Here is a 17,242-nt window from a genome sequence, read left to right on the forward strand (position 1 = left end):
TTGTATCTTTCAGCAGCTAGCTGAATCAGGGTGTCTCTAAATATTTCATGAATAGGGAAATTAACAAAGTACTCACCTCACAGATAAGAAGACAATGGTAAGGAGCACATACTGAAACAGTAGAAGGTATCAGGAAATCCTTTTATGACATACAGAAAGCAATCCTCTGAGTCATAGATTTGATGATAATAATTACTGCACACCAGTTCTCTTGAAGAAAACAATAGAGCTTATTTTCCTTCATTTGTTTTTTTCTAGGTTACCCCAACTGGTACAACAGTGGCTGGCCTCTTGTACACTGTTTTTAGCCCATTAAAAACACACACACACACATGTATCTATAACTATTATATGCAATTGACTTTTCTGAGTTTTCCTGTTGGGAGAAGCTACTCAGATTTATTTTCTAGAGCCTTATAAGATTGGATCTCTAATTTTCTATGGAAAATACATTTTTTTCATTTTGAGTGTATTTCAGGCATAGGTTAAATTTAAAACCATGATCAGCAGCTTTTTATGCATAGTATTATAAATAATTTCAACTGTTTCTCAACCAAGAAAATATTAAGATGTGTATATTTATGGAGAAAATGAGATTTAGCTCTTTAATTGCTTCAGTTAAAAGAACAAAGAGGTATGTGAAAGGAGTGAGGTCAAAAGATTAGTCAGACCCTTCCAGGCATGACCTGTATATAGAGTAAGTGGATTGTGTGTAGTTAACTATACAATACAGTTGACCCTGAACAGCATGGGTTTGAACTGCATGGGTACACTCACACATGATTTTTTAAAAATTTTTATTAAGTTATGATTGATATACACTCTTATGAAGGTTTCACATGAAAAAATAATGTGGTTACTACATTTACCCATATTATCAAGTCCCCACCCATACCCCAATGCAGTCACTATCAAACATGATTTTTTTTTTTTGTAGATAATTATTTTTTATTGAAGGGTAGTTGACACACAGTATTACATTACATTAGTTTCAGGTGTACAACACAGTGATTCAACATTTATATACGTGGTAATTCTAGGTACCAGCTATCACCATACCAAGTCATTACAATATTTTGACTATATTCCTTATGCTATACATTACATCCCGGTTACTTATTTATTTTACAATTGGAAGTATGTACTTTTTTTTTTGTGTGTGTGTGTGTGTGTGTGTCAGGGCATCTCTCATATTTATTGATCAAGTGGTTGTTAACAACGATAAAATTCTGTATAGGGGAGTCAATGCTCAATGCACAATCATTAATCCACCCCAAGCCTAATTTTTGTCAGTCTCCAATCTTCTGAAGCATAACGAACAAGTTCTTACATAGTGAATAAGTTACATGGTGAACAGTGCAAGGGCAGTCATCACAGAAGCTTTTGGTTTTCTTCATGCATTATGAACTATACACAGTCAGTTCAAATATGAATATTCATTTGATTTTTAAACTTGATTTATATGTGGATACAACATTTCTCTATTATTATTATTATTTTCAATAAAATGCTGAAGTGGTAGGTAGATACGAGATAAAGGTAGAAAACAGAGTTTAGTGTTGTAAGAGAGCAAATGTAGATGATCAGGTGTGTGCCTGTAGACTATGTGTTAATCCGAGCTAGACGAGGGCAATAAACATCCATGTATGCAGAAGATTTCTCTTAGAACATGAGGGGGGAGGTTCTAAGCCTCACCTCTGCTGCTCCCCATTTTCTCACCAGATGGCCCCCTGCGACTGTGCCTGTCTTAGGTTGTTCCTCCCTTGAGGAATCTTACCCGTCTCTGGCTAACCAGTCATCTTCCGGGGCCATACAGGGAAATGTGAAGTTGGTAAGTGAGAGAGAAGCCTTATCGTTTGAAAAGGTTAGCTTTTTACTTCTTTGCATATTTATGCCCTGTGGCTTCTATGCCCAGCATTTGTCTTGAGGTGTCTTTACCACTTGGAAGAATTATGATACTCAGTAAATTCGACATGTGGCACGAGTTCTATTTAAAGGTTGTGATTAGGTAGGAAGAAGAAAAGCTACAGAAGTAGCAGGCAGAAGAAAACCTGGGAAGATTGATTATTTCTTTGACATATCTTCTTGTAGAGTAACTTCAGCATGGATAGGTTTTAAACGACTAATTAAATTGTGCACACACATTAACATAATAGGAATATAGTTACCTAACCAAAGCATACCTGTAATTACCAGCCATCTCCAGTGAAACCAAGAAAACCAGTTAGGCACCTTAGGCATTTGTGAAAACTTATCTATAATATGGTGGATATTGTCCGACTGAACTTAAACAGTCTGAGAGAATTCAGATAAACTAGAACAACCCATTCCTGGGGACTGTTCATATCCCATATGTTCTTTTAACGATAAATAGTCTGTGGTTGTAAGATTTTGGAGCGCTACAATTTGCACTTCTCCTAATTCTTGGTTGAGTTCCAACAGTATAGATCCAGTCAAATTTGTTGTTTTACTGTATGCACAGGCCAGCTTAGATATCTCCTTCATTCCCATGGCAAGTCCAGGAGCTGGTGGGATGAGTGCATCTACAGCTGTAGCAGTGCGTGGATCTTTGTTGGGGTTTTTTGATGATCATCTTCTGTCATGAGTCTTCCCGAGAGTGCTGATGTTGGAAATTCTCTTTCATATCGTATCTTAGTTCATTTTCGGGGTAGCCAAATTAGGCTTTGATCCTCTGTATAAACACAAACAGACCCTTTGCCTACACTTTTATATGTCCTTTATATCATTGTGTAGAACTCATTAGAGGTCACCACATAGGAACTGCATTTTTTTTTTAATCATTAATCTACACTTACATGACGAATACTTTGTTTACTAGGCTCTCCCCTATACCAGGTCCCCCTATATACTCCTTTACAGTCACTGTCCATCAGCATAGCAACCTGTTGTAGAATCACTACTTGTCTTCTCTGTGTTGTACAGCCCTCCCCTTTCTCCCACCCTGCTATGGATGCTAATCTTAATACCCCCCTACTTCTCCCCCCCTTATCCCTCCCTACCCACCCATCCTCCCCAGTCCCTTTCCCTTTGGTACCTGTTAGTCCATTCTTGAGTTCTGTGATTCTGCTGCTGTTTTGTTCCTTCAGTTTTTCCTTTGTTCTTATATTCCACAGATGAGTGAAATCATTTGGTATTTCTCTTTCTCTGCTTGGCTTGTTTCACTGAGCAAAATACCCTCCAGCTCCATCCATGTTGCTGCAAATGGTTGGATTTGCCCTTTTCTTATGGCTGAGTAGTATTCCATTGTGTATATGTACCACATCTTCTTTATCCATTCATCTATCGATGGACATTTAGGTTGCTTCCAATTCTTGGCTATTGTAAATAGTGCTGCGATAAACATAGGGGTGCACTGATCTTTCTCATACTTGATTGCTGCATTCTTAGGGTAAATTCCTAGGAGTGCAATTCCTGGGTCAAATGGTAAGTCTGTTTTGAGCATTTTGATGTACCTCCATACTGCTTTCCACAATGGTTGAACAAGTTTACATTCCCACCAGCAGTGTAGGAGGGTTCCCCTTTCTCCACAGCCTCGCCAACATTTGTTGTTGTTTGTCTTTTGGATGGCAGCCATCCTTACTGGTGTGAGGTGATACCTCATTGTAGTTTTAATTTGCATTTCTCTGATAATTAGCGATGTGGAGCATCTTTTCATGTGTCTGTTGGCCATCTGTATTTCTTTTTTGGAGAACCGTCTGTTCAGATCCTTTGCCCATTTTTTAATTGGGTTATTTGTTTTTTGTTTGTTGAGGCGTGTGAGCTCTTTATATATTCTGGACGTCAAGCCTTTATCGGATGTGTCATTTTCAAAGATATTCTCCCATACTGTAGGGTTCCTTTTTGTTCTATTGATGGTGTCTTTTGCTGTACAGAAGCTTTTCAGCTTAATATAGTCCCACTTGTTCATTTTTGCTGTTGTTTTCCTTGCCCGGGGAGATATGTTCAAGAAGAGGTCACTCATGTTTATGTCTAAGAGGTTTGTGCCTATGTTTTCTTCCAAGAGTTTAATGGTTTCATGACTTACATTCAGGTCTTTGATCCATTTTGAGTTTACTTTTGTATATGGGGTTAGACGATGGTCCAGTTTCATTCTCCTACATGTAGCTGTCCAGTTTTGCCAGCACCATCTGTTGAAGAGACTGTCATTTCGCCATTGTATGTCCATGGCTCCTTTATCAAATATTAATTGACCATATATGTCTGAGTTAATGTCTGGATTGTCTAGTCTGTTCCATTGGTCTGTGGCTCTGTTCTTGTGCCAGTACCAAATTGTCTTGATTACTATGGCTTTATAATAGAGCTTGAAGTTGGGGAGTGAGATCCCCCCTACTTTATTCTTCTTTCTCAGGATTGCTTTGGCTATTCGGGGTCTTTGGTGGTTCCATATGAATTTTTGAATTATTTGTTCCAGTTCATTGAAGAATGTTCCTGGTAGTTTCATAGGGATTGCATCAAATCTGTATATTGCTTTGGGCAGGATGGCCATTTTGACGATATTAATTCTTCCTAGCCATGAGCATGGGATGCGTTTCCATCTGTTAGTGTCCCCTTTAATTTCTTTTAAGAGTGACTTGTAGTTTTCAGAATATAAGTCTTTCACTTCTTTGGTTAGGTTTATTCCTAGGTATTTTATTTTTTTTGATGCAATTGTGAATGGAGTTGTTTTCCTGATTTCTCTTTCTGTTGGTTTATTGTTAGTGTATAGGAAAGCCACAGATTTCTGTGTGTTGATTTTCTATCCTGCAACTTTGCTGTATTCCGATATCAGTTCTAGTAGTTTTGGGGTGGAGTCTTTAGGGTTTTTTATGTACAGTATCATGTCATCTGCAAATAGTGACAGTTTAACTTCTTCTTTACCAATCTGGATTCCTTGTATGTTTTTGTTTTGTCTGATTGCCGTGGCTAGGACCTCCAGTACTATGTTAAATGACAGTGGGGAGAGTGGGCATCCCTGTCTAGTTCCCGATCTCAGAGGAAATGCTTTCAGCTTCTCGCTGTTCAATATAATGTTGGCTGTGGGTTTATCATAGATTGCCTTTATTATGTTGAGGTACTTGCCCTCTATTCCGATTTTGCTGAGAGTTTTTATCATGAATGGATGCTGAACTTTGTCAAATGCTTTTTCAGCATCTATGGAGATGATCATGTGGTTTTTGTCTTTCTTTTTGTTGATGTGGTGGATGATGTTGATGGACTTTCGAATGTTGTACCATCCTTGCATCCCTGGGATGAATCCCACTTGGTCATGGTGTATGATCCTTTTGATGTATTTTTGAATTCGGTTTGATAATATTTTGTTGAGTATTTTTGCATCTACGTTCATCAGGGATATTGGTCTGTAGTTTTCTTTTTTGGTGGGGTCTTTGCCTGGTTTTGGTATTAGGGTGATGTTAGCTTCATAGAAAGAGTTTGGGAGTATCCCCTCCTCCTCTATTTTTTGGAAAACTTTAAGGAGAATGGGTATTATGTCTTCCCTGTATGTCTGATAAAATTCTGAGGTAAATCCATCTGGCCCGGGGGTTTTGTTCTTTGGTAATTTTTTGATTACCGCTTCAATTTCGTTGCTGGTAATTGGTCTGTTTAGATTTTCTGTTTCTTTCTGGGTCAGTCTTGGAAGGTTGTATTTTTCTAGGAAGTTGTCCATTTCTCCTAGGTTTCCCAGCTTGTTAGCATATAGGTTTTCATAGTATTCTCTAATAATTCTTTGTATTTCTGTGGGGTCCGTTGTGATTTTTCCTTTCTCGTTTCTGGTACTGTTGATTTGTGTTGACTCTCTTTTCCTCTTAATAAGTCTGGCTAGAGGCTTATCTATTTTGTTTATTTTCTCGAAGAACCAGCTCTTGGTTTCATTGATTTTTGCTATTGTTTTATTCTTCTCAATTTCATTTATTTCTTCTCTGATCTTTATTATGTCCCTCCTTCTGCTGACCTTAGGCCTCATTTGTTCTTCTTTTTCCAATTTTGATAGTTGTGACATTAGACCGTTCATTTGGGATTGCTCTTCCTTTTTTAAATATGCTTGGAGTGCTATATACTTTCCTCTTAAGACTGCTTTTGCTGTGTCCCACAGAAGTTGGGGCTTAGTGTTGTTGTTGTCATTTGTTTCCATATATTGGTGGATCTCCATTTTGATTTGGTCATTGATCCATTGATTATTTAGGAGCGTGTTGTGAAGCCTCCATGTGTTTGTGAGCCTCTTTGCTTTCTTTGTACAGTTTATTTCTAGTCTTATGCCTTTGTGGTCTGAAAAGTTGGTTGGTAGGATTTCAATCTTTTGGAATTTACTGAGGCTCTTTTTGTGGGCTAGTATGTGGTCTATTCTGGAGAATGTTCCATGTGCACTTGAGAAGAATGTATATTCTGTTGCTTTTGGATGTAGAGTTCTATAGATGTCTATTAGGTCCATCTACTCTACTGTGTTGTTCTGTGCTTCCGTGTCCTTACTTATTTTCTGCCCAGTGGATCTATCCTTTGGGGTGAGTGGTGTGTTGAAGTCTCCTAGGATGAATGCATTGCAGTCTATTTCCCCCTTTAGTTCTGTTAGTATTTGTTTCACATATGCTGGTGCTCCTGTGTTGGGTGCATATATATTTAGAATGGTTATATCCTCTTGTTTGACTGAGCCCTTTATCATTATGTAGTGTCCTTCTTTATCTCTTGTTACTTTCTGTGTTTTGACGTCTATTTTGTCTGATATTAGTACTTCAACCCCTGCTTTCTTCTCGCTGTTGTTTGCTTGAAATATGTTTTTCCATCCCTTGACTTTTAGTCTGTGCATGTCTTTGGGTTTGAGATGAATTTCTTGTGAGCAGCATATAGATGTGTCTTGCTTTTTTATCCATTCTATTACTCTGTGTCTTTTGATTGGTGCATTCAGTCCATTAACATTTAGGGTGACTATTGAAAGATATGTACTTATTGCCATTGCAGGCTTTAAATTTGTGGTTACCAAAGGTTCACGGTTAGCCTCTTTAGTATCTTACTGCCTAACTTAGCTCGCTTATTGAGCTGTTATATACACTGTCTGGAGATTCTTTTCTTCTCTCCCTTCTTATTCCTCCTCCTCCATTCTTCATATGTTGGGTGTTTTGTTCTGTGCTCTTTCTATGAGTGCTCCCATCTAGAGCAGTACCTGTAAGATGTCCTGTAGAGGTGGTTTGTGGGAAGCAAATTCCCTCAGCTTTTTTTTGTCTGGGAATTGTTTAATCCCACCATCATATTTGAATGATAGTCGTGCTGGATACAGTATCCTTGGTTCAGTCCCTTCTGTTTCATTGGATTAAATATATCATGCCATTCTCTTCTGGCCTGTAGGGTTTCTGTCGAGAAGTCTGATGTTAGCCTGATGGGTTTTCCTTTATAGGTGACCTTTTTCTCTCTAGCTGCCTTTAAAACTCTTTCCTTGTCCTTGATCTTTGCCATTTTAATTATTATGTGTCTTGGTGTACTTCTGGCCTGTAGGGTTTCTGTCGAGAAGTCTGATGTTAGCCTGATGGGTTTTCCTTTATAGGTGACCTTTTTCTCTCTAGCTGCCTTTAAAACTCTTTCCTTGTCCTTGATCTTTGCCATTTTAATTATTATGTGTCTTGGTGTTGTCCTCCTTGGATCCTTTCTGTTGGGGGTTCTGTATATTTCCATGGTCTGTTCGATTGTTTCCTCCCCCAGTTTGGGGAAGTTTTCTGCAATTATTTCTTCCAAGATACTTTCCATCTCTTTTCCTCTCTCTTCTTCTTCTGGTACCCCTATAATACGGATATTGTTCCTTTTGGATTGGTCACACAGTTCTCTTAATATTGTTTCATTCCTGTAGATCCTTTTATCTCTCTCTATGTCAGCTTCTATGCGTTCCTGTTCTCTGGTTTCTATTCCATCAATGGCCTCTTGCATCCTATCCATTCTGCTTATAAACCCTTCCAGAGTTTGTTTCCCTAGTATCCAGGGCCCCGTGCAGACACTGTGTCTGCGCTCTGGCCCAGATGGCTGGGGCTGGGTGTTCGGCAGCCCTGGGCTCCGTCTCCCTCCCGCTCTGCCTGCTCTTCTCCTGCTGGGAGCTGGGGGGAGGGGCGCTCGGGTCCCGTGGGGCCGGGGCTTGTATCTTACCCCCTTTACGAGGCACTGGGTTCTCGCAGGTGTGGATGTGGTCTGGATGTTGTCCTGTGTCCTCTGGTCTTTATTTTAGGAAGAGTTGTCTTTGTTATATTTTCATAGATATATGTGGTTTGGGGAGGAGATTTCTGCTGCTCTACTCATGCTGCCATCTTGGCTCCCTCACCAGACATGATTTTTTTAAAATAAATATATTGGAAAAGTTTTAGAGATTTGTGATGATTTGAAAAACTGTTTTATTTTCTCATGTTTGCTTTATTGTAAGAATACAGTATATAATACACATACAAAATGGGAATTAATCAACTGTTTACGTTATCAGCATGCTTCCAGTCAACAGAAGACTATTAGTAGTTAAGCTTTGGGGGAGTCAAAAGTTATACGTGGACTTTCAACTGCATGGGGTTTGGTGCCCCTAATGTTCACATTGTTCACGGGTCAACAGTACTGTACTTCTCTTGTTACTCCGGTAGTCCCTGTCACCCTTACGAGCTACAGCTCATTGCCCAGAGCAATGGTTGTTTTGAAAATCCCTCCTACCCCCTCCTGCTCCCTCTTGAGGTTTCCTCCCAACAACTAGGAAGGCTTCTTCCTGGCTCCTTGATGAGCCACTGAGAACATTGTTCCCTCTATCCACTGGCACAGCCTTGGGGCCCACACTGCAGGAGCCCAGCTTGGGGAGGGCACTAGGCTATGGTTGGTTGGTTTACAGCAGGAGGAGCTGTGGTGTTCATCTCAGTTAAAAAGTACACCTCAGAAGGAGGCTTTTTATAAAGGGTGGTTTGGTTTTATCCCATTACAGTGTTTCAGTTAGTACATGATCTGGGAATCTAACCATTCTTTTTCTTTTCCTTTTTTCATTAAGGTATCATTGATATACAATTTTAAGAGGGTTTCACATAAACAACATTGTGATTTCAACATTCACCCATATTATCAAGTCCCCCCACACCCCATTGCAGTCACTTTCCTTCAGCATAGTAAGATGTTATAGAGTCATTACTGGTCTTCTCTGTGCTGTACTGCCTTCCCGGTGACCTACCTGTATTGTGATTGCTAATTATAATGCCCCTTAATCCCCTTCTCCCTCCCTCCCTCCCCACCTACCCTCCCCTACCCCTCCCATTTGTTAACTGCTAGTCCCTTTGTGTAGTCTGAGTCTGCTGTTGTCTTATTCCTTCAGTTTTGCTTTGTTGTTATACTCCACAAATGAGGGAAATCATTTGGTATTTGTCTTTCTCCACCTGGCTTATTTCATTGAGCATAATATCCTCTAGCTCCATCCATGTTGTTGCAGATGGTAGATTTGTTTTCTTTTTATGGCTGAATAATATTCCATTGTGTATATATACCACCTCTTCTTTATCCATTCATCTACTGATGGACACTTAGGTTGCTTCCATATCTTGACTACTGTAAATAGTACAGTGGTAAACGTACGGGTGCATAGATCTTTTGGAATCAGGGATATTGTTTTCTTTGGGTAAATTCCTAGGAGTGGAATTACTGCTTCAAATGGTATTTCTATTTTTAGTTTTTTTGAGGAAACTCCATACTGCTTTCCACAATGGTTGAACTAAGTTACATTCCCACCAACAGTGTAAGAGGTTCCCCTTTCTCTGCGTCCTTGCCAGCATTTGTTGTTTCTTGTCTTTTGGATGTTGGCCATCCTAACCTACCCATTTTTTATAAAATGGATTGAAGAGCATTTATTTTCTGGCAACTTGGCCTCTCCCTCCCCCGTCTCTCTGTCTCTGTCTCTCTCTCTTGCTCTTAATAAAATATCATTACGTGAAAGTGTACATAGCGCATGAGCAATGTATAATCCATTAAGTGTATGTAGCCCACAGGTAACATATAACCTAACTAAGTGGACTCTTTAAGAAGCAGCATTAGGAATCTGTGTCAACTTAAATTTTCTTTCAATTCCAAACACCATATAACAGGTTTTTTTCCTCCTACCAGGCTGATTTTAACACCAACATTTCTGGGGTGGATGAACAAACATGTGTAAGCTCTGAGGACTTTATGGACTTCTCTGATATTTACCATTCTAATGAAGAGTATTTTAGGAAACTAGATGAGCTAAAGGCTGCCCACATGGAAACTATGGCAAAGTTAGAGAAAATGTACCAGAATAAACTGAATTTAAAGGAGGCTCAGCCAGTGATCATCAGAGAAGAAGCTTCTAGTGTCTCTTCCAGGTAAGTTTGTATATAATGTTATTTGTGGACTGTACAATAAAATGTATGCTTAAAAGTACAGGACAAATTTCTGAGTATTTTCTCTCAAATATCCCTTTGTACTTTTTGTGATACATGAAAGTGAGATTATATTCAAAATGTTTAATGGCTTATCAACCTATAGGTGGCTTTTTGCTTTGAGGGTCATTTAGTGTCCATTTGGTCTTTTCTCTCCAACCCATCTCTCTTAGAACTGTAGGCATGTATCAGAATGTTTTGTCTGGATCATTTTTAAGTGATTAATAGTAAAATTCAATTTTAAGAGCTTTCTATAATATGTGGGTTAACATGAGCTCGTTTAGGTATATATAGTACAAGGAATTCAGGACTAAGATATAAATCTGATTCAACTTTTCAAAGTAGTTTGTCATTTCAAGACCCATTTCTGCTATAAATTTGCGTGTTTTTTAAGCTTGAAGCAAACCCCTTAACTCATCCAGTTCATTGGCACTGATTACCCATCTGTAGGCCAGACCTTGCCTGGGCACTGAGGAGTCAAAATCATGATGCCCTCAAGGGACTCAGAGACCAGCTGGAAACTCAGTGGAGGAACGCAGGCAGGGATTTTTTACCTGAAGTGGCATATCTGAGTTCAGTCTTAAGGAGGAGGAGCTCCAGCAGATACAGGAAATAATGACTGCAAAGTCATGGTGGCATGAGAAATCGTGACTCGGTATGACTTAAGAATGGTGATTGGGTACAGAGAGAGGCAAGAGGTGAAACAGCAAAGATAGGCTAGCCTTTAAGGGCTTTAAAATCTAGACTTGTCTTTGTAACAATGACAAATCAGGGAAAAAAGGAAGTGATGTGATCAGATGTATGTTTTAAAATGATGACTGAAAAATGTGTGGAAAATTCACTAGAGATTAGACCAGGAGCCTCTGCTGTCGCAAGTTCCTCCCCTGTATTATAAGGGAGTTGAATTAGATAATTTATAGGTATCTCCCAGGTCTATTTTAAATGAAAGTGATAATTTTTACAAGCCTTGTCCAGCTTCTGTCTTCTGACTATACCTTGATCTTAGAAAACATGTAACTCTTAATTCTTATGTGGTTACAACTGAAATTATAACATAATTATTATTCTTCCTTAGGTCTGTATCAGAAAAGGGCTCTTATCACCATGTCTCGTTAATGACATCGCCTTCAGAGCCTGATTTAGGTCAATCTTCCTCCTCGATTTTGTCTTCCTCTGAAGATGAATTACCCAGCTTAGAAAAAGAGTATCCTGAGAAAAGCAGAGTCATGAGCTATGCTATGGAACTGATCAACAATATGTGGACAAACTTTTCTGTTGAAGATTATATTCAGTGTGTAGATGCTGATTTCCCAGCAGTTGGAAAAACAAAGAAGAAACCAAAAGAATGGGTGCCAAAGATTACAGTACCTGAGCCTTTTCAAATGATGATTAGAGAACAGAAGAAAAAAGAAGAGAACATGAAATCTAAATCAGATATGGAAATGGTTCACAAACTGCTCAAAAAGCAAGAGGAAGATTCAGAGTGTAAGAAAAAATTCCGAGCCAATCCAGTTCCTTCATTTGTCTTTTTACCCCTTTATCATGATACAGTCAAGCAAAATGAAGAACGGAGGAGATCTAGGAAGGAGAAAAACAAAGAAGCCCTTTTGGCCTCACAAAAGCCATTTAAGTTTATTGCAAGAGAAGAACAGAAGCAAGCAATTCGGGAAAAACAGCTGAGAGACTTTTTTAAGTCTAAAAAGAAAAATCGATTTAAAGCCAGACCAATACCTCGATCTACTTATGTTTCAAGTACCAATAACAAGTTGAAAGAAGACGAGCTCTGTAGAAACATTAGGATGCAGCTGAAAGCCCCTGAGCTCTCAGAGGATCCATCCCCTTCGCCTTGTAGGACAAATCACAGAAGTTTTGCTACACATAGGCTCAAAGGTCCTGAACAGGCTGAAAAGTTGAAGTATAAATACAAGATTAGGTGCCAGACTGCTGATTTTGAAAACCTTCCTGAGCGATATCAGAAACGCCTCTCAGAACAGAAATATCCAAAACTTCTAACAGTCTGTAAATCACCTGATCCTCATGCAGCCTCACATGCATCCACTGAAAAAGAGAAGATTTTGGCAGACATAGAAACAGATGAAGACAATTTAAAAGAAACACATAGGTCTTATCTATCTCCAAGGCACAAGTCACCAGTAAGAAGTGCAAGTGCAAAGCCTGTGCCTTGTAACTGCAACCCTCCAATGCCCACAGTATCTTCCAGAGGAAGAGAGCGAGCCACAAGGTAAATAACTAGGATGCAATATACCGATGAACTCACCGTTGCTGACATAGTATATATAGCTCTGTTGATTTGATGTTGGTGAGATGTTGGTGACTTTGAAAATAGGAAAAAGTTATGATATTTGGTAATATATTTTACTTTATAATATAGAACATTTTGCCAGAAGGTGTTTAAGAAATGAGTGTATTCTCCATTTTATGAATCATTGGGGATCGCAAAGGTTAAAGTCAGCCTATTCACAAGGCAGATCCTTCTCAAAAGGCTGCCTTTTTTCAACCTTTGAATTATCCCATGCTAAATCTTTGCTAAACAACATTCTCATAGGCTTAAAATGAATTAAGCCTTAGTTTGTTGCCCTCAGGAGATCACTTGAGGAAAAGAAAATGTTGGAAGAAGAGAGAAATCGGATCCTAACTAAGCAGAAGCAAAGAATGAAAGAATTGCAGAAACTCCTGACAACCCGGGCTAAGGCTTATGACTCACATCAAAGTTTAGCTCAAATGTCTAAGTCCAGAATAAAATCTCTCAGGTATCATGAAAGAATCCTGAATCTCCAGATCATTGGTTTTCAAACTTTATTTTTTAAATTAGTAGATACCAATATATGAACAGATTAAGAATAGTATTAGGACTTTAGTTTCTGGATTCAAGTTACTATCAGTTACTTATACTCAGCGTACACACACATATTCGCACTCCCTCACCCCCACATGGTGAGAAGGTGAGAATCAACAACATGTATTCTCACCTCATGGTGAAGACCATGAGGCCATGTTGATGAGCAGAAATGTTTGTATTGTGCCCATACTTAATAGTTGTTATCTTTTATCAGCATCTAACCTTTTTCTTTATATTAGTTTTGAGTGCACAGTACAACATTGAGAAAAAGTTGATTCACACAGATAAAGCTCTTTTTTAATAGCTTGCCATGTAATTTCAGAATAATTCTTTAATAAACAGAGCTTTATTCTAAGGTCTGCATGAAATCTAGTAACACAGATTGACACCATCTATTATGTGATGTCAATTAACACGTGTTTAGTGGTATATGTTGCATTTTGTTACAGTTCTAATATAAATGAATAAAAATATTTGCAGAACACTAAAATTCTGCAGTACAAAGTTTGAAAACCATTGTTTCAGAGGAGCATTTTTATGTTATAAATAAAAATGTTTGATGCTTAAGTGGGAAAATATCTTCTCCAAAACCAGGTAATTAATATGATTTATTAATTTTAACCTGATTTATAAGTACAAAAAATCTGTATTTGCTTTTTTTTTAAGTATTTTTTTTAAGTATTTCTTTTTAAATGTATATTATATGTAATAATATATTCCTTTATAATGTATACTCTGTATACTTAATAATGCATGTCAATGTAATTAATTGATAGAGGGAACTTAATTTGATGAACTTGAGCAGAAAAATCTTTAGAAATATATATTCACTCTTAGAAAATAAATTGGATTTTTCATATCAACTTACATATGATTAAGCATAATTATCACTTTATAGTGTAATTATTTTCTCTAGTCCATGAAATCTTATTATCTTGGTAGAGTTAGTATATTTTACACGGAGAAAATAGCATAGTTTAATTCATTATAGAATCTTGTCCAAATAATAAGTACACTTACTGTGAATTTATGTATCTTGGTTCCTGTTCCTTTCTCTATGTTATATTCCCATACTTCCCATTTCTCCCCTGACCTGCTCCCATTTAATTAACTTTGCCACCAACCTACAGGCCATCTCATTTAGGGGGAAGAAAGAAGAGCAAGGTCTTGGTTTCAGAAAAATCTCCTTAAAGAGAAGATACCTAATTTAGACCAAGTTTTCTTGTGTTTTTACACCTATGAATGAGATAAGAGGGCATTCATTCATCTTTCAGGCCAGTTTGAAGCCTTTTAATACATTCTGTCTTGAAGACTGCAGAAACCTCTAAGTACTTAAACTGTTCCCAGGTTATAAAATGTGTGCTCTCAGAACCTAGGATTTTTATTTTGCATTCTATAAAAATGTACCAGTCTAGAAAAGGAATTGTGGTGAACTGTGCTCATAATTTAATTTCTGATTTGTTATCTAAAGATGCTAAATGTTATATATGCAAATTCTTTTTTCTTTCTAAAATTCTCTTCCTTTTATTTGATTTTAGAAAGAGTGAAAAGGAAAGGATGAGAGAATACCGACGAGAACTAGAAGAAAGAGAAGAAAAATTAAAAAATAGGCCACTGCTATTTGAAAGAGTTGCTCAGGTTGTATTTGTTGAAATTTAAGAGCTATTGTCAGCTTTAAAAAAATATATATCTCCAGTTCCTAATTTACGGTCTTTTTCTGTGTGTTATATAATTCACTGAGACATACTGTTTCTGTGACAGCTTCATCAAGTCAGTCAAGTAAGTAGTTTTGCTTAGATCTGAGCACTGAATCTTGTTGATGAGACATGTAAGCTTGATAAGAACGTGCTGCTAATCCAGTCATTTTCAAAATAAGTTTCACAATTTTTGAGGATCTTTTTTCATTACCAACTTGGCCAAATACTAACGTTGGGCTTCATGTGATTTGGAGGTCTTTGAAGCATTAAAAAATGAAACAAAATAGCTAATTGAATCAGATTTATTTCTGCAAGTTTTTAAAAAATTTTGACATACAGCATTGTGTAAGTTTAAGATGTACAGCATAATGACTTGACATACATATACTGTGAAGTTAGTTAAGTTTAATTAACATCAATACCTCTCATATAGTTACCCCCCTAAAACCCCTAATTTTTTCCTTGTGACGAGAACTTTGAGGATTTACGTATTTAGCAACTCTCAATTATACCATACAACAGTAACTACAGTCATCACGTTATAAATTACTTCCCAGTACTTATTTATCATATAACTGAGTTTGTACCTTTTGACCACCTTCATCCAATTCCCCCTGGTAGCCACAAATCTGATCTCTTTTTCTGTAAGTTTGGTTTTTTGTTTTTTAGTGAAATCACCTATTGTCTTTCTCTGTCTGACTTGTTTCACTTAGCATAATGTCCTCAAGGTCCATCCATGTTGTCACAAATATTAGGATTTCCTTTCTAGTGGCTGAATAGTATTCCATTATATATATATATATATATATATATATATATATATATATATATATATGTACCACATGTTGTTGTGTTTTTTTTGCCCTTCATGTCTTTTATTTTATTTTATTTTTTAAAATTTTTTATTAAGGTATGATTGATATACACTCTTATGAAGGTTTCACATGAAAAAACAATGTGGTTACTACATTTACCCATATTATCAAGTACCCACCCATACACCAATGCAGTCACAGTCCATCAGTGCAGCAAGATGCCACAGATCCACTATGTGACTTCTCTGTGCTACACTGTTCTCTCTGTGATCCCCCACACCATGTGTACTAAACATACTACCCCTCAGTCCCCTTCTCCCTCCCTCCCCACCTGCCCTCCCACACCCCTCCCCTTTGGTAACTACTAGTTCATTCTTGGAGTCTCTGAGTCTGTTGCTATTTTGTTCCTTCGATTTTGCTTCATTGTTATACTCCACAAATAAGGGAAATCATTTGGCACTTGTCTTTCTCTGCCTGGCTTATTTCACTGAGCATAATATCCTCCAGCTCCATCCATGTGGTTGCAAACGGTAGGATTTGTTTTCTTCTTATGGCTGAATAATATTCCATTGTGTATATGTACCACATCTTCTTTATCCATTCATCTACTGATGGACACTTAGGTTGCTTCCATATCTTGGCTACTGTAAAAAGTGCTGCAGTAAACATAGGGGTGCATATGTCTTTTTGAATCTGAGAAGTTGTATTCTTTGGGTAAATTCCAAGGAGTGGGATTCCTGGGTCAAATGGTATTTCTATTTTTAGTTTTTTGAGGAACCTCCATACTGCTTTCCTCAATGGTTGAACTAGTTTAAATTCCCACCAGCAGTGCAGGAGGATTCCCCTTTCTCCGCATCCTTGCCAGCATTTGTTGTTCTTAGTCTTTTCCATGCTGGCCGTCCTTACTGGTGTGAGGTGATATCTCATTGTGGTTTTAATTTGCATTTTCCTGATGATTAGTGATGTGGAGCATCTTTTCATGTGTCTGTTGGTCATCTGAATTTCTTCTTTGGAGAACTGTCTGTTCATATCCTCTGTACATTTTTTAAGCTGGTTATTTGCTTTTTGGGTGTTGAGGCATGTAAGTTCTTTATATATTTTGCATGTTAACCCCTTGTTGGATATGTCATTTACAGATATATTCTCCCATACTGTAGGATGCCTTTTTATTCTGTTGATGATGGTGTCCTTTGCCGTACAGAAACGTTTTAGTTTGATGTAGTCTCATGAGTTCATTTTTGCTTTTGTTTCCCTTGCCCGAGGAAATGTGTTCATGAAGAAGTTGCTCATGTTTATGTCCAAGAGATTTTTGCCTATGTTTTTTTCTAAGAGTTTTATGGTTTCATGACTTACACTCAAGTTTTTAATCCATTTTGAGTTTACTTTTGTGTATGGGGTTAAACAATAATCCAGTTTCATTCTCTTGCATGTAGCTGTCCAGTTTTGCCAACACCAGCTGTTGAAGAGGCTGCCATTTCCCCA

At 37.7% G+C, this 17,242-nt stretch overlaps 1 protein-coding gene across 4 annotated transcripts in view; it reads left to right on the forward strand.

Annotated features, from left to right (window-relative positions):
* Positions 1-17,242, forward strand: part of FAM161A (FAM161 centrosomal protein A) — a 36,384-nt gene that overhangs the window by 12,007 nt on the left and 7,135 nt on the right. For 2 of the 4 annotated variants that reach the window (XM_057497168.1, XM_057497170.1), the window contains 4 exons: positions 10,093-10,331; positions 11,464-12,630; positions 12,992-13,159; positions 14,787-14,886. In XM_057497168.1, the coding sequence (XP_057353151.1) occupies positions 10,093-10,331; positions 11,464-12,630; positions 12,992-13,159; positions 14,787-14,886 (1,674 nt within the window). Of the gene's footprint in view, positions 1-8,465; positions 9,108-10,092; positions 10,332-11,463; positions 12,631-12,991; positions 13,160-14,786; positions 14,887-17,242 lie in introns of those variants that run through there. The other 2 variants (XM_057497171.1, XM_057497169.1) reach the window with 2 other exon arrangements.

The sequence above is a fragment of the Manis pentadactyla genome, chromosome 2 (genome assembly GCF_030020395.1).
Source record: "Manis pentadactyla isolate mManPen7 chromosome 2, mManPen7.hap1, whole genome shotgun sequence".
Taxonomy (NCBI): Eukaryota; Metazoa; Chordata; class Mammalia; order Pholidota; family Manidae; genus Manis; species Manis pentadactyla.